Source organism: Puntigrus tetrazona, chromosome 7, assembly GCF_018831695.1.
Source record: "Puntigrus tetrazona isolate hp1 chromosome 7, ASM1883169v1, whole genome shotgun sequence".
Lineage (NCBI taxonomy): Eukaryota > Metazoa > Chordata > Actinopteri > Cypriniformes > Cyprinidae > Puntigrus > Puntigrus tetrazona.
This window is the reverse complement of record NC_056705.1, coordinates 31918929-31937122: the sequence shown is the minus strand read 5'-3', so window position 1 is coordinate 31937122 and position 18194 is coordinate 31918929. Positions and strand designations below refer to the sequence as shown.

The following is an 18194-nucleotide window of genomic DNA, read 5'->3' as shown; positions in this document are numbered from 1 at the left end:
CACACACTGCAGCGATTCATTGAATTGTTCTTTATCCGACACACCATCCAAAGCACTCTCTCTAAAAGACGTCTCCTCGCAACCGTCCCCTGTGCTGCAGTATTAGACTTGCCAGCCTAGAGGAAGTACATAAGGACCTCTTTGTTAGGTTACACTGGAGGGACATTGTGTAAAATACAGTGCCTGCCCAAGATAAAAGGCTTGCCTTTCCTCTCATCTGAGCTAAGTTTATCCTCCCTGAAGTCTCTCCTTTCTGCCCAGCAGACAAAGGGATGACTTTAGTTTTAGGACCAGCTACCTATCAATACATTCATCGTTATAGGAGAGGGAAATTGTTGCCAGTAATCGCTGAACAGGGGAGCGTCGTAAACATGTACACAGAGCTAAACAAAGTACCTACCAAACTTACCTAACTGAATTTTTTTTTTGCTCTTTGTTTAGAGCACTCGATCCTTTTCAAAATGCCCCATTAGACGTTACAGGTAAATTCTTTACAGGATTAGACTCTGCAAATTGAGTCTTGGATATCAGGTGTAGAGCGGTTGGAAGCAGAAGTCAGCCCGTTAATGACTCAGGTAACAGAGGTTTTGGTATAACACTGAGCCATGAATGGAAAGGACAACGGCAAACAGGGAACTCACTGTACGGTTTCATGTTGAAGATTACATTAAAACAACAAGGTCCATTACAGCCTAACTATTGTTTAAAGAAATGTGCTCTTCATTTTAAGTGGACAGAAATATATATTTATAGACTTAATGGATCAAAAATCCTGTAAAAAGTTTTGGTCATCGTGGCCTAAAGCTGACATGCACATCAGTCAGCAAAGAAGACGCATACCAGTTTTGAAATTCAATGATCCTACGATTATGGATTTCCTGCGATAGTGACAAAATAGGTGTAAATGTAACACAACATTGTCTATGTGTTTCAAGTTTTGTTAGGATTAGATTGGAGATAGCCTTCGGTGTTCCTAGCTTTTATATCCAAATTTTGGTCAAGATTGGACCAATGGTACGAGAGGCATTTTAAAATGGCCATATTTTCTCAGAATACTGAAAACTGTAAAAGAATTCAAATTCGTTTCTATGACACCACCTAGTGTCAGACAGATGTGTAGGACCATCCTGCCGAGTTTGTGACTTCTCTCTGTTATTGTGTGCAGGACAGTAGCTCGGTTAAGCTCCACCCCTCAAGCTCACATTCACCTGCCTCCAGTTTTGACTACAATGTTCAGGGTTACACTTTAGTATAGGGACCGATTCTCACTATTAACTAGTTGTTTATTAGCAAGCATTTTATCATCATATCGGCTGTTTATTGGTGCTTATAAAACACACTCTCTGCATGACCATATTCTACACCCTTAATACCTAAACCTAACAATGACCTTACTATTAAGCAGCGAATTAGGATTTTTTTGAAGTAGTAGTTCATGGTTTTAAGGGCCTTAAAATAAAGTATGACCGTGCCCACATATCATATCAAATTCAATAACCACTGTATATAGAATTAAGTCCCCACTCTACGTATTTTGTTTTTTTCCTCCATTACTGTCTTGTAATCCGAAATTTTGAAGTGACTAGCCTATCAACTACTGTATCGAGCATCATATACTAGCTTATGAATCAGAAAAGAGTTGACAATGAATGCTCATTGGATTCAAAAGCAAGTGGTAATGCTGTGATGTCAAAGCTCTAAAGAACACAGGTCTAATCCAACAAACCTTGTGCACCACTGGTTAGAGAGATACTGGCCATCAGTGCATCTGTGTTGCCAGGGCCTCCAAATGGAACCCCAAACTGGCACTTAACTGTCACTGTGACCGTGTGTGGAACAGTGCCTATCACCAGAGAGACCCTGGCACACACCAGGGCATGAGACACAGAGGCAGGGAGAGAGGGCACTGGGCATCTGGCCAGGCACATAGAGGGCCGCTGAGAGGCAAAGCACCATTGCCACCGCCAATACATCCCTGCCAAAGCAAACAATCTTGCCCAAGTAAAGGTTATTTTCCAGATATATTACAGCACCTCAAACTATTTCAAGCATCTCCAAAGCAAAGGGAATAAACAGGCGCTTCTCGTAAATAAGGGCCAATATATCGTTTAACATTGTCCCTTTGTTGAAGACAATTCCGCGCAACTACAGAGACTGCTCATTGTTTTCTTGGAGGTTTAAGGTTTGTCTTTGCTATAAACAGATTTGGACCAAGTGGGGAACTAGGTGACAACTCAAATCATGTCAATCATTAGATAAAGTAGACCAAGGTGTTCAAACGGCAGTTGCTCTAATCGCATTCACAAGCCTAATTCACAGTGCTAATGGTTTAACAAGAAAAGCTTTTGACGCAAAGGCCAAACAAGAAACTGCGGTGTTTCAACAGAATAAATCCGGCGTTACATAGCTTCTGTCCAGATTGCCAGTATGTGGGTGTGGATCTGGAACGCGGAAACGCTCAAGCTTACATGCACATTCATTGTTTAATGAAAGGTCAGTGGTTCACTACAAAGGAGATATGGAAAAGCATTTAATTGGCTCCTATGAGTGAAGAAATTGAAGAAGATTGATTATTCCTCATCATATGGGAGGAATTTACATTGAGGAGAAATTCTGTATTTAAAGGACAAAAAGTTTGTTATATGTTTGCACAATTTTAGTTTTTTAGCTGGTCTATTTCTTTAGAATTTCTATATCAATAAGCAGGCAAAAGTTCAGGCATTGATCGATGTGAACCTATGATGAGAGCTCTCCATGCCAGGGAAAAATTGTTAGGCTTCAAAAACAAAATTTCTCATTTCTCATTCCTAATGTTGCAGGAACATTAGGAATAGATAAATCAACAATTACGTTTTTTCGGAGAGAAAAAACAATGAAAGCACTAGTGAGCTTAGTCCTGGATGCCAACGAGTGGTAGATGATGGGAGGATCCTCTCCACGGTTAAAAAAAAAGAAGCCTTTTACAGCCAAGAGAAGAACACTCTCCAGGAGGTATGCGTGCCACTGATAAAGAGCATCACCAATCAAGAGAAGACTTCATGAGGACAAAATACAGAGGGTTCACCACAAAGTGTGAACAAGACCAGGCTATACTTTGCCAAAAAAACATCTACAAATGCCAGACCGCTTCTGGACAAGAATTCTTGGGATGTATGAAACTAAGATCAACCTGTACCAAAATGTCAAGGACACAACATCATCTGAAAACACGGTGGAGCAGTGTGAAGACATGGCCATGGCTTCCAGTATCACTGGGTTATTGTTCATTGCCTTTGAATTACAGTTTATCTTGATCGCTTCATTTTAAATCAATTCTGGCGGCATACAGAGCCAAAATGGGTCCAAATATATACAAACCTCACTGTATGGATACATTCTAAAAGAGAGGATATCACATGAACATACTCCATTTCAAGATTTATTGTGTGAAAATGAATGATAAAAAATTGTTAAAATAAAAATACGATGTATTTATTAATTAGAAATAATAACAACTATTAAAATAAAGCAATGTGTCATTTTATAATACAAACACGACAAAGGCTGTAAAAAAAAAATGGAAATGACAGTTGCTCTTGATATTTGAAATCAATTTTGACCTGTATGAATGTATTTTCATAACAAATTAGACATTAGCTACAAATTAAATTAAGTTGTGAGAACGGGAAAATCACTTTAAGAGACTTTCCAAACGTCCACAAGGAGATGAAGATGCAACCAACAATCTAGAATCTAATATGTTAATAAGAGAAAAATCACAAACATAAATAACTGCACATCAAGCAAAGGAACACCGTTTATTTTTTAAAAAGCCTTCATAAATAAATTTACATTTGCGATACTTAAAACTCTCATGATTACAAAATAAACTTTGTGACTGAAACCACAAATTAAGGAAATAGACACCATAACTGATATATTTAGATCATAAACCTGAATTGGGCCGTCATCCTCCACAGGACAGCATTTAGGAGTGTGTATACATTATAATATTCATGAGGAGATTCAAATAAAATGACGTTCAGTGAACTACCTGCACATACAATTGTCATTTCTGCTATAATAGTGAATAACTTCTAGCAGGTTTTATTGCTTTACAATGACACAAAAATGTGAAGATGGCCTACTGTATATGAACAGCTATAGTGAGTATACTGCTCTTTTATAAGCTCTCTTAATCGATATCATGTTAATATAAGGAGATAAACTACTCTGTAATGTTATATATATTAAATAAATATGACGCCCCTGCATTGCACCCAGTGTTACATACAACATATCATTGGTTTAGCAATAAAAAGAAACAAACAAAATAAAATGTCTTTAAAATAAGCAAAAGAGCAAAGCTGCTACAACACTCAAAAATTTAAAAGAACCATAAAAACAGTATTTTTAATAGTCAGTTATTAGAACCTAAAATCACAATAAAGAATAAGAAATTTAAAAAAGAAAAAGTACAACACCAAGAAAGAAAAAAGACAAGTTAAACGCATGATATTCAAAATAAATATTCAAGTATGTATCTCTCATATAAAGTAAATGTTGTCAGCTTGGACTCAAGTGCTGTAACAAAAAAAAACAAGCAACCGTTTTATAAACATTATTCAGGTGCATTTTGAATTAAATTCGTTTTCATTTTGAATGGAATGTGGACTAGAGCTAGAATTAGGCTAGTGAGGGCTGCCGGGACACCACCAGTGCAGCCAGGAGAAGAACGTTTTCAAATCATAGAGGCATCATTTACTCTCAGGCCTAGTGGACAAAAAACACAATTGCGCAAATAACTATTCATGCATATTATTGTGCAGTAATTGTTTCACCTATAATGTATTATATGAACTAAAACGCTCTTGTGGATCATTACAGTTTACCTGAAGACACAGTAAAGTAAGTCTGATCTAAAACCAAAAAGTCACAGTGGTGTATTTGTGCACCTAACAGAGAGCAAGTTAACATGACTAGAGGCACTTCAGAAAACTGCTGTTTTGCTACTAGATTTTAGGGTTGATCTGAATCACACTGAAAAGTTCAAGAGAGAATTTAATAACAAAGCAAGGGCTTGTGTGCCGTAGTGTTGTGCAACCTTCAGTAAAAATATGGGCAAAAAAAAAAAAAAAAAAAAAAAAAAAAAAAAAAAAAAAAAAAAAGTTTCATTCATCCCTTTTTAGTGAATTACATCTTTACATCAATTAACTTAATTTAGAACATTTTATCGTTTAGCAAAATTAATATTATTGCAATAACGTTTTCAAATATGAAACTTACATTAAGTTATTATTAACACTTTCATAGCTCCTCAAAAAAAAAAAAAACATGATGCTTGTTTAAAATAACATTTGTAATAAAAAGACAAAAAAAGTTGTTGATTGTAAAAGGCACACAAACATTAATAATGAAAAACAGAGATAAACTGCAGTAGTAGTCAAACGTGAAGCAGAGGCATTAGCAGTGCTTGGTGAGGTATGTGTGATTATGTGCATGATAGCGAGTTATTGTAAACTGTGTGTGTGTGTGTGTGTGTGTGTGTACTTCAGTGTCTTTTACCCATGCCAGAGGTCATGACACACCTCAAGAGCCATCAACACTCCATAAAAGCAGACAATCGCCGCCCACTTGTGTCCCTACTCGTATGATCTAGACCTAGGGGAATGGACTGGGCTGAGGTCTCAACAAAATAAGGGTTACCCTGGAGACAACCAAGTCTCACAATAAACTACTCCCTGGAATCATTTTTCAGTAGTACATACAAACCTGCAGCAGAGTGTGCAGTCAAAACAAGAAAAAAAAAAAAAAAAAGGTATTCATTCTATATGAATAGATATGTGTCAGATTATTCTTAGCTGTTCCGAAGAACCTGAAAAGGTTTAATCCAGTATAGATACCAAGCGAATTTGAAGAGGATTTTTGGAGGGAGGGTGACCTTCCCCACTGGAGAGATGTGTGTGTCTCTGTCTGTCTGTCTACACATGAGAGCGGGAGGTCAAGTTGAGCCTTAGAGGCTGTCTGCTCCTGAACGGCAGGAACCACAGGATCTTCCAGCGAGTGCCAAACACCTCAGCCATCGCTTGCTGCCACGACCGGCGCGATCCACTGGGGGCATAGAATAAATTAAAGTCTGTATCTTGAGCTGTTGCTAAATGATATCACATTTCAAACATGAACTATGTGAATAACCCAAGAGCCTTAAAAGAGACAGGGTCTAGTTGTCACACATTTTACTTCAGTGAACATTTTTTTTTTTTAAATCAAAATATATAGAAACACACACTCTAAACATCTTGGCTTAAAAAAAAAGGTGGGATTTAGTTCATCAAAATTGATTCAAAGAAATAATACTCTGAAATGTTATTAGAATTTTAAATGACATTTATTAATGAATAAATGTCTCATTTGTTCATTTTACATTTCACAATATATTACATTCCAGTGAGGGCAAAGCAAACGTTTTATTCTACAGAAATCTTTTTAATATGATTTGTCAATATTAAAGAGTTGTGCTGCTTACAACTTTTGTGGAAACGGCAATATTTCTTAATTCTTTGAAGAACAATAGGTCAAATGAAAATGTATTTGAAATTTCTTTACCGTTTAAAAATAATTAAAATGCAAGTAAATGAATGAATATCTTACAGAGACCAAACCTTTGGACAATGCACATACAAAACCAGAGACAGACAGATAGATAAGACATATAGGTTTGTGTGTAATGAAAGTGTAGAGGACATTACATTACTGTTAAATGGCTGGTATGATGAGTTTTGATACTTACATGTCTTCTAGTAAGTGTGACATCTTCTCTATAGTAGTTGTGTCCTGTTGTTGAAAACAATGAAAGATATTGCTTTGTATCAATACATTTAGGAGACAATGCAGAGACAACTCATGAAATGATTTATGACAGCAAGCCAGTAGATTCAATGGGGTGAATTGGATCGGTTTTTTGATCTTTCCCACGCTGGGAGTGAAAACTGCAACAGCATACACTCAGACAAAAGAGAGACAGTGCAGCCGACAGCAGCAACACTCCCTTGGTGCCCTCCTCACCTTGCCAAGTTGGCACAGGGGCAAAAGGGCATCTGCCTGCGGACAATGGGACCGCGTGCATAGGGATGCTAAAATCCCCCCTGCTTGCCAGGTGAAGAGACGCGGCAAAGCGAAAAAAAAAACTGAATATGTAAATAAGGTAGGATTAACAGAGGCGAGACTGAAGGGCCTGTTTGTGTGAAAAATGGTGGACGCGTGACTGACAGTGGCTTTCTAGAACAATATGTGCTTTGTGTGTGATACACAAGACAAACGCATAAAAAGAGACTCTATACCAGAAGCCATAAGACATTATGTAAGAAGTCTGACTTGAACCGCTGAAGTCAATGACTGAAGTCGGATTCACATTGTGAACCGCTAGAGGACACACTCTTGGCCTGGAGCAGCCGGCGTCATGCCAATTGGACCTGGCAGCAGTTCAGTCTGAACTGATCTGGGCTCAGAGAGCATGCGTGAGGAAAAGATCTTTGCAGGGATCAATGGTTAAGTCTGCTTCCTCACTTGCTATGAGACTGGCATGAGGCTACGCGCTAACCACCCTGTCAGACACTAAATCTCCTAAGCCATCACAACACGGGATAGCAGGGTGAAGGTGTAGCTAGTGTGTTAAAGCCATGGGACTTTTCTGGCCTTTGGATAAGGAGATGGCTTAAAAGCAGGACAGGACACAAGATAAGACAGCTTAACGTGGACTTTTAGCAACACAAGATTAGCCTTGTCAAAAGGAAGTCTCCTGCAGGAATGGGTTGGTGTCAAAGGTCGTCTAAAAGAACGGCTCGCGGGATATTTCATGTTTTCTGTTGGGAGAGTTACACAAATGAGCCTCTGCAGGAAGACTCAATTGGTTTGGAATGAGTTTAGGATTGGGTAAAGTGAACCAAAGCGAGTGTGGTTTCATTTAACAGTGATGAAGACCCTCATATTCAAACGACAGGATAGGATGTGAAGTGAGACGTGTTCTTTGACACACTTCCACAGCATATGGTGGATGCGAGGGGGTCAAGGGAACATGCCTGGGAACCAGAGAATAAGATTAAGGGGAGGCATATTCTTTTTAAAGGGCTGCACTTTTTACAGAATTTAACTAGGTCACTACTAATCCTCTTTGCCCTGGCTATCACATGAAGTCATCAGTTAAAGGATCAGAGTTAAACATGATTATCCTGCTCCCCCCAATCATAGCCATGTTTCAGGCCTGATCAACAGAGGAAGGATGGAGGACGTAACAGAAGAGAAAAGAACGAAGGACTGAGGCCAAACAGGCCAGTGTGGTTGTGATGGTCACAAGTCTTTCCACCGCTTTGACTTCTACATTAAAAGAAGAGTTCTCCCAAAATTCCTTTCATCAATTATTCATCCTCACTTTATGGTATAAATAACTAGTTTGCAAATGATTAACATTTTAGATTGCCGTCTTTACATTGTTTATACATTAATGGGCTACCTGAAATAAAACAGGATACAGTTCCAGTTTTATTTCAAGCGATCGTGTCTTTTCTGAACACCTGGATTCAAAACCGCTATATTCATATGGATTATGTTTACTATGTTTTCATAAACATTTTAAAGAACATTTTGAAGTTTGGTTGTTGAAATTTTCAACTGAGGGAAAAATCTCTCAGGTTTCATTAAAAAAAAATTTCACATCATATTTCAAAGAAAAATCGTATAGTGTAGGTTTTCATTCTGGGGTGAATTAACCCTTCAAAGGCATTGCATGAATATACTAATATACTAATTACTGGGCAACCTAAACTGCAACACTCTGAGAATAATCGGTCTATTTTATACTGTGTAATGGAACAAAGTCCTTCCTTAAAAATTCTGGTAAAAATGAAAGTGGCAGCAATGTTAAACTTTATGCAAGTCTGAGTGTAACATTTCTAGAAGAACACCATAACTAGATTTGCATTTCTTGAATGAAATACAATTACTACAATGGCTACCTGAAATTGTTAGGTAGGTTTATCCTTTAGACTTGGATTCTTTGTAAATAAAAAAAATAAAAAAGGTACAGTAGCATCAGTTTACATACTGTATTATATAGTGTTGTGAAGACCCACTACATGCACCTTGTTTCCTGTCCCCTGTGTGTGAAACACCTGCACTGCTGTGGAAAGGACTAAATATCCCAGAGGGCCACCTTGCTGCAGAGGTTCACTCCAAGAGCTCAATTACCTTCTACAGATGTGTTTAAAAAGATTTGAGTTACACTTTTACACTTTAAATGTAGAACTGAACATAATAAATAATAAAACATTTATTGCGTAATAAAAAGAAAAAAAGAAAAGCTCAAGTAATGATGGCAGATGAGATTTTGAATAGCAATTTTTTTATTAAATGCGCTAAACCCAATTTTCTTAAATTGTTAAATATAATATATATATATATATATATATATATATATATATATATATATATATATATATATATATATATATATATATATATATATATATATATATATAAAATTATAAAATCTACTCAAGAAGACAAATCAAACAATAGCAAGTACAAGTAATCTCAATGCTCCATTCAGTCAAGTCGGCTAAGATGATAATTAAACTCATTTATGTTAAAGAAGAAAGAAGCTAAACTTACTGCAAGAATTCCTTTGACTTGTGTGTAGAAAAGGCTGCTCATTCCACCAAACATGATCAGCCCCATGAAACAGGAACCACGCAGAAAAGCCAACTCATGACGTACCACAAAGTCCACCTAAAAAGACATTTTACACATGCGCTATAAATGCTCATAGATGATAACTTAGACTATTTCACAGTCCAATCAGGATGCTATGCGTGCACTGCAGGCGGTTATGGGAAGCGATTTGACATTTTGCTCGTTTCTTTTGTTGCTGAAGGCTTTTCTGTGTCTATTACACTAAACACTTAGAAACGCACACAAATGCACAATATTTAGCTTCTTGTAGAAAAGCTTTTCCAGGAGATAACGTCACTATCTCTCCCATACAGCCGTTTCTGTGCCCACAGTGCATCTCTCGCTTCTCAGCTGCGTCTGTTTACTCACACACAATGCTCCGCAGAATAAACAAAAACAGGAAATTGAGCGTTATGGGCTTTTATTTGCAGGCGGTCTGCCGTTGCCATGATGGCTCAGCTGTTCAGCTGCATTCAAGTTGGAATGATGCTCCTTTGAATTTAAATGCTCTGACAGAAAATACACCGCTATATTCCTGATTCTCCAGACACGCAACAAAACAAATCCCACAACGTCACCTGTCCCCGCTGATCTAAAACTCTTTTCACAGCCACGGTTTTCACCCTGAAATGCATCAGAGATGATCGCTTTGTGCTCTTAATAAAAATGTATAATTTTTTTATTTGATTTTTCACGCACTACCCCAATGCCACATAGAAATATAAATATTCATCCTTAAACACTAACATGAAAATATTCACTACGATGTTTTAAGTCCATAAAGGTCACACAGGTTTGTCATGGCAAATTACAGCCAGAAAACATGCAAAACTGTCAGAATTTGCTGTTTGCAGGTGTGTCGTGGATGAAGTGATATGGCATTAGACCAGTATAACCGATCAAGGCATGCATGCAAATACAACGTGTATAAAGTTTCTCTCGTTCAACGTAACTGCTTATTCAGTGCTTAACAGCAATGCTGATGCCACCTGCAGGTCCCTAATCTCCGTCAAGTGCCGCAAATCCAGTGTTTATCGTCATTCTCCATTGAGAAGATCGTACTCAACCACAGAATAATAAAATTGGCTAAATTAAAAGTGAAGTTGGGGTTCACCCACGCAGCTCTAATGGAAAAAGCGTACTTTAAAAACACTCATCTATAATAGTCATTATTTATAGAGAAAGAGAGAAAGAGAGTGACTTAAACTATAAATGTTACAATGACTTTAAGCACTTAGACAGTATAAACGGAGGTGTGTAAATGAAAAACTGTCTTACCCCGTCTACCGAGGACAGGGACTGGAAGTAGTAGTACTGGCAGAAGTCCAGCACCAGAGTGTAGAGACTCAGAACCTGAGTGTAAAAACACAGCTGCAAAAAGAGCCAGTGGTTATCCTCCCCAACACAGTTATTAATCCTGCACACACAGAGAGGAAAGATACAGGCGCAGGTTTAATAAAGTACAAGAAGAACATTACTTTAATACATTATAAAACTCGGTACACCCCTGCTCTAAAGTAGCATCCTACACAAAAACAGCAAACAACCCTAAAATGACTGGTTTAAAGCTCTTTAAATAGGTGGGAACTCTACAAGGCTTACAAGCAGCGCTCTGATTTTAACACAGACATGTATTAACATGACAATATACAACTACGCTTTTCAAAGTCAAACCAATATTGTTGGGTTACTTGGCAAAATTAAAATTATTCAATGACCAAAAATATTTCAAGATTAACGGTTTTCTGTTTTGTTTAAGTTTATTCCAACAAAAGTTAGTTTTTAACAAGCAAAAGTTGTGTTTAGCAGAAATTCATACGCTTAAAACAACAACTTCAGCGCAAGTAAAAGATGAGCTATCCCTTTAAGACGGATCACGCCACAGGAAGAAGCAGCAGAATAAAGAACATGAGAGAAGAGAAAAAGGCCAAAGAGGGCCAAAAGAGAGAGCAGGATGAACCGTTGGTAAAACGAATACAGAAAATGATACGGCCACGTTTTTTTCCCTCCTCTTCCCTCTGCCATTACAGGCGATGACAGGGAGTCACGATTTGCTGAGTCCAGACAGACAGCGGCCTTCTTCAGCTGTACTGTAGGGCTGGACTTAACACAGGCTTCTCTGGTCACTTGATATCGCCTCTCCCTCTGTTTTAGCTCTCTACAGAGACTTCATTAAACTTCCTTTATACAAAACCCACCAGGAATGTAAAGCTGTCTGGGGTACGGGGTCTTTTAAGGTTATGCTGTGAACTTGGGTCAACGGGCCAGATTTCAGTTTGTAAAAAAATCTCAACATGTCCCACACAGAGATAACAAGCATCGAAGCACCGGTAATAATTTTTTTTTTGGTTTGTTTGGAAAGTGTTAACAAGTTAAGTTATTTGTTTTCACATGCACACAGTACATGAATAATTTATAGACGGAGACATTTTTTGAAGACGTCTGTGCTCAAGCTTGTAGCAGCGTGTGGACCTCATGATTGCTGTTAAGGTTTTACCAGGGACAGTGGTGATCCATGCGCCGGACACAGTGGCCACAGCGGCTGCAGTGGTGTGACCGCTTTGGCCTCATTACGTTGCATTTATTGCACAGTTCCCAGTTGTCTCTCTCTGAAATGACAGGGAAATTGACACAAAATAAAAAAAAAAATCTCATTTTCAGTGCAGCTTCAAAAACTGTAACTGTAACAAAATAGGCCTTTGCTGCCATCTAGTGGTATTCTAGTCTCATATAAATACAGGACTAAAACTGCTAAGATAATTCAATAATATCACAAACAGGTTAATTTAAGTAGTATTCAGGAAACCCGAGCTATGAAAAGGTCAGGGTTAGGGTTACATGTCAACGTGTGCTGTATAGCGTTCACAAATTACAAGTTACTTTCAGCAATAACTTACATTCAGTCTCTCATTTTGACAGATTAATGTTGTTTTCAGAATTTAAATCTGTTTAGACGGGGATTTAAATTAACGAGCACCAAATTACACTGTGCATTGGATCACTTAAATTACTATAAAGCATTCGAAAAGTGGTCTAACATACCAAGTTAAAGTACTCAAGTCACTGAACACTGTGGTACACTGGCCTCATATGGTTAGTTAGTGGAACTACATATATTAAGTACACTATACATAAAGTATGGTTAAAAAAAATTTGGTCTATGACTTTAAATTTTAAATAAGTTTAATCACACATAAAAAATATATATATATGTCGCTAATAAATCCTTTAACATGTAGAAACAAAATGATTATTTACTACACTGAAGTAGTATGAGAACTATAAAAGAGCAGTATGAGGAGAGTTAATGTTACACTGCACCTGTGTTAGGTTTCATACCTGCGAGTGGAATTTTGGGATCCTGAGCAAGTTTTCCGGGGTCGGCGGTGGAAGCCCTGAACAATGCTGAGACGCACAGAAGTGATGCTAAATAGTACACTTAAGAAAGAGAAGGAGAAGAAAAATTCACATTTATCTCAAAAGTCGCAGTAATCAGAAATATAAATTACATTGAACAGAAATGGGGAAAACGATTGCATTGCTATCAAGCACACATTCCTAAAAAAAGGAGAACATTTTAAAGCCTGTGCAATTAATTCACACATAACCTCTTAACGTACTCATTTTATGTTTTATTCAAAGCACATCTAACACTAAAGTGATCTAATTATAATTACAAAGGGTTTATACATGTCAAATAAGTGCTTTCTATTCAAAAAATCCTATAAAGTATCATGGTATCCCTTAAAACATTATTCATTTTGCCTGCTTTCTTGCTTACTTACAAGTCGCTACCTGGGTTATTTAACAGTATTTACAGCAAAATATTAATAGCAAAGTGATGTAGAGTGTGATGTAATCCAAACAAAGTAAAGCATAGTGAACTAAGGAGACGCAATAAAAATAAAAACAGTACAGGCCTCTCAGCCCTGACAACTCCAATAATCACTATTTAAATGATTTTATTTTGGGTTATTGTGTATATATGAGAACTGTCCTTCTTTCTTAAATCTATCTACCTATTAAATTGTTCTTAGTCTTGTCTAGCATTTATTTACTAACTTGTCAACTTTACATAGAACCAAAACCTTCAGCAGCAGACATACTACATTTTTCATCCCACTGATTAGCCTTGAATGCGGGAAACGGGAAACGCAAGCTCAAGCTGATTTTACTGCATTCCAAAGTACCAGTTAGGTCAACTCTGACCTGCCAATCCACATCACGGAGAACGTTTCACTGCTGTTCTTTACATTTCAGCTGTATTTTAGGTTAAATGATGTTTCTTGGGGGGTTTTCTTAAAGGCCATTGCATTGACCATAGCAGGTAAACCTGTCCTGTTACTTTACTTACTCTGAAAGTGAACAAGCTCTCGCTGCCCTGCTCTAATCTAAGAAGTATTGACATTTTAATCAACTCATTCGAAGATTCTCCCCCAAACCTGATTGTAGAACAATAAGATTTCAGTTAAGATCGCAACACATAACAGGGGCTGGTTTCAGTCGAACACTGAAGAACTTACAGACCACAAATACAGCAGGTATGTGTCCCTCTGCATAATGCGGCAACAGCACCAGTTTGGGAATCAGGACGCTGTTATAGAGCCAGACAAACAGGACCATGCTTATGCAGAACCAGCCCATGGGGTCCACCACAAAATGCAGTCGCAGCTTCATCCTTCCAGATGTTTGTGACTGTGCCAGGGTAAGAGAAGCAGCTTCTGATAACAGACAGAATGAAGAGTTTTTAAAAAATCCCATTTAGTATGGAAAATATAGATTTGTTCAAAGCCAAAAAAAGCCTATGAAAAATTCACCAGCGTTTACAATGTCTTCACGAGTACAATTAAATGATGAGGTCATGCAGTTGAAGGCAATCTGAAAACTCCTAATAATATATTTTATAATGACAAAACCGAGCTATGATCACAAATGGTCTTTGGATCTCACTGCATAAGAATATGAGGTCAGAAAAACCGCTCATTACAACAGAGATTTGGGGATTTAAAAATATAAAATATGGTCCAAATGTTTAAACCAATGTTGAATGAACTTAGTCGACGATGCTTAACTGTCTCAGTATTATAAAATCTTACATGTGAAGGAAATTCATGGTGAAGCTTTACATTAATCAGTAGTACCTTGTTAACGGTGTCAGTCCACAGAAAGCAGCAGCATCACAGCGGCTCTAGCCATGACAATCTACAAAACACAAAACAATACCATTATAGCAGTAGGTCTATGCGTGTCAGATTTGTTGCCTGTAGTTTTGCAACAACAACAAAAATGTAGAGAAAGAAAGGCAAAGAGAGTGATAAAGAAGAAGTATTGGCACATTGTTGAGTGAAAGTGATGAACGAGGTCACATGAGAGACACCTACTGGACTACACCGGCTTTGTTCGAGTATACGCCCAGATATTTAACTGATCTTGACCAATATCTGAGCGATACTAAAAAGGAACAAAGAAAACAGAAAGAACCCATCAATAAATAAATCAAATAAAATAAAAGTTTATATAAAACGACACTTCTCTGCTACAGAGACGGGCTTGTAGTTCTTATGTTATTGAGAACAGACACAGTTTAAGAACGAATGAGTTCAGTTCAGAAACAATTACGTCTAATAAAATAACTAATGTAAACAGGTTCTAATGTTAGGACGTTTCTGTCCTCTTCACGTCTACTCATTTTATATTTATTGTAAGTAGTAAACACGTCCTGACAGGGGCTTCGTGAAGAGTGAAGCCCACGAGGATGATACACAGCCAAATAAAAGATGTACTACACAAACCCACAACCTGCGAAAAGCAATATGACATGATTTTACCGAAGCATAATAACGCTTACTGATTTTGTCACGCGGTGGTTTCTCAGTCGGGTGTCGCGGGTTCAGCGCTGGATTCTAAGATTGAAAGATATCTGCTCTTCCTGGACTGTGATTGTACGGAAGCCGCGGAGCGCGGAACGCTTTTTGTAGACGGCGCCACTGAACTGTCAGAATAGCTCACGAGTGGGGTCGTTTTAAAAAAAACACATCTTTACCAACTATAAATTCACAGCGGTAACAACAGTTTACAAAATATAGCTATTATAACTACAAAACAATTTGATATACTGATAACTAATGATTGTTTTATGAGGCTTATTCGATACGTTTATTTAATATTAATATATACATAAATACTCATGTATGTCAGATGGCCTGGGCAGATTTTTAAAGTCACCTTGGTGGTAATAATTAAAATATCAACAGCGTTAAATTGATCAGAGTTTATTTTATTTTGTAGGATCGCAAATTAGTAAGCTTGTTACAGGACTTGACATTACCTTTTGAAAGCGTGTAAATAGAGATAGATGATTTTTTAAAAGTTATTACCCGTCTTACGTGAAAAAATGTGATGACTAACTTTTCAAGACTAGTCTAGAGAGTTTACGAAACGGGGTCAGAATCAGATCAGAATCTCCCAGAGGTCCACTGTGTTACATGATGAAGCAGATGAATATGTGAATAGGCAGAAGGGATTTTTTTGTTTATTTATTTGTATATTTATTTATTTCAAACATCTCATGATGCACACTCAAATGAAATAAACAACCCGTTTAAACATTCTTTATAGCCTTCTTTTGTGACATATATTTAGTTTATATTGGTTTTAAATGCATGACCCAGACCTATCCACTGAATAATGCATGGCACTATGGATTTAACATCACCCTATAATCACAAAGTACACTAAATAGTCATATATTCAGAGTCGGAGCAGATTTTTTTTTTTATTAAATAATTTATGTTTTATATTTTTCCTGCTCAGGTTTTATGAACATGCCTTGTATTTTAACTGGTGTATGTGACTAAGCAATTAGCAATTATAGCTCATTCGTAAATATTGACTGTGTAAAGTTTTAATTACTTTTTTTGGAAACTTCAACCACAGTCCAATTTATTGTTTGATGATCATTCATGTTCAGATTTCTCCCACTTTACTGATGAAGTCTTGCCATGCTTTTGTAAGCATACACACACTTAAATGCGAAGACTATTGTCCTTAAAACACCAAACAGCTGTTAAGGTTACAGGCTTCCTTTTTGCAAGTTTGCTAAGTCACCCATTTTTCCCTAAACAGTGCTAAACACAGTAATATAGGCCTACATTAGCCTACACACAACAAAGAGAATATAGATGATGAAAGCCTACAGAAAGTATAATTTCAATGTTTGTTTTTTTACTGTAGTCTACATTATGTTTAAGTTAAGGTAAGGAGTGAGAAGCCAGAAGAAACTAATACACACTGCCAGTCATCATGTGAGGTTTCCTCACTAGGGGGCGGTGACCAGACTCTTCTCAGTTCATAGGAAAAGCTAGTGAGGAAAGGTAGACGTCTACTCTTCCACCAGAAACCACACCATCCTGAAGAGCATGCCTTCAGCAAACCAGACACAACTGTTTTTAACACTAATAAAAAGAATGTTCCTTGCACACCAAGTCAGCATATGAAGGATTATGTGACACCGAAGGCTGGAGTAATTGCTTTCTGATTTAAATATCAAGAAAAACGGTGCTCGGATATTTTGACATTAATGCAATGAACATTTAAACCTGCTAGGGATAGAATGTTTGTCTTCATAACTAATTCCATACCATCCAATTAGCATGCACCTCACAAAAAAAACATTTCCAGTGTCTTACAGTATGAACCCCATTCAAATGAGTAGTGAGTAACGTAACACTGTACTAAAAAAACATACAGGCAGATGAGATTTAATCAAAGTTTGACTGTGACTCTCCAGAACTTAAGTTAGTCTCCCCTGCACTTTACATTTGTTCCTTATTTTCCTCTAAAGGGTTCATATTAGTACCTTAATGATACATATTAATACCTTAAGAAAATGTACATGTAGTACCAATCTACAGATAAAAATATTTTGAACGGGTCCCACCACAGCGGCAGCCTTGGTACCATTTTATTGACATGAAGTGCTGTATAGTAAACCTGTAAACTCTGCACCTAACAAGCATGACAGAACCATCACTTCCACCACAAAAGTGTGCTTTCTAAGTAATCTTCCTGAGCGCAGGTGGAGAAAAACAAAACTAGAAGTATTTCGTATAGCCTGGCGGGAGAATATCCTATCATATAGAAAAGCTTTAAAAAAATATAGTCTCTTTTAAAAGAAAACAAACACAACCCCGGTATTTATTCAATACAATAATTAAATAAATGAAAAATAAAGTGTCAACAGTTGCTAACATTCCCCAAGAGTACAGCAGTAATACTTTTATGAATTACTTTACTTCCAAAATTAATACTATCAGAGAGAAAATTATAACTATGCAGCTGTCAGGTGTTAGCTTTCACTGCTATGCTGATGATAATGATAATGACTTCTTAATGCTAAATTCAGAAAGGTGCTAATAATTGGACCTAAAAACCAAAAAAGCAGACACACTCTGTCAGTTTAAATCTAGATTAAAGGCACATCTTTTTAA

The 18194-nt window shown here is 37.2% G+C and overlaps 1 protein-coding gene across 2 annotated transcripts; it reads right to left on the bottom strand.

Annotated features, from left to right (window-relative positions):
* Positions 1-3783: 3783 nt before the first annotated feature.
* On the bottom strand, positions 3784-15686 carry zdhhc21 (zinc finger DHHC-type palmitoyltransferase 21). 2 transcript variants are annotated; one of them, XM_043245738.1, is made up of 10 exons: positions 15554-15686; positions 15087-15156; positions 14847-14907; positions 14229-14426; positions 13045-13143; positions 12203-12314; positions 10984-11122; positions 9646-9762; positions 6770-6813; positions 3784-6090 (listed from the first exon to the last, which is right to left on the bottom strand). In XM_043245738.1, the coding sequence occupies exons 4-10, from the start codon at positions 14380-14382 to the stop codon at positions 5961-5963; spliced, it is 795 nt and encodes a 264-aa protein (XP_043101673.1). In that variant the 5' UTR covers positions 14383-14426; positions 14847-14907; positions 15087-15156; positions 15554-15686; the 3' UTR covers positions 3784-5960. The 2 variants fall into 2 exon arrangements, with proteins under 2 accessions (XP_043101673.1, XP_043101672.1); XM_043245737.1 differs by lacking the exon at positions 15087-15156 and having other exon boundaries at positions 15554-15657.
* Positions 15687-18194: the final 2508 nt, after the last annotated feature.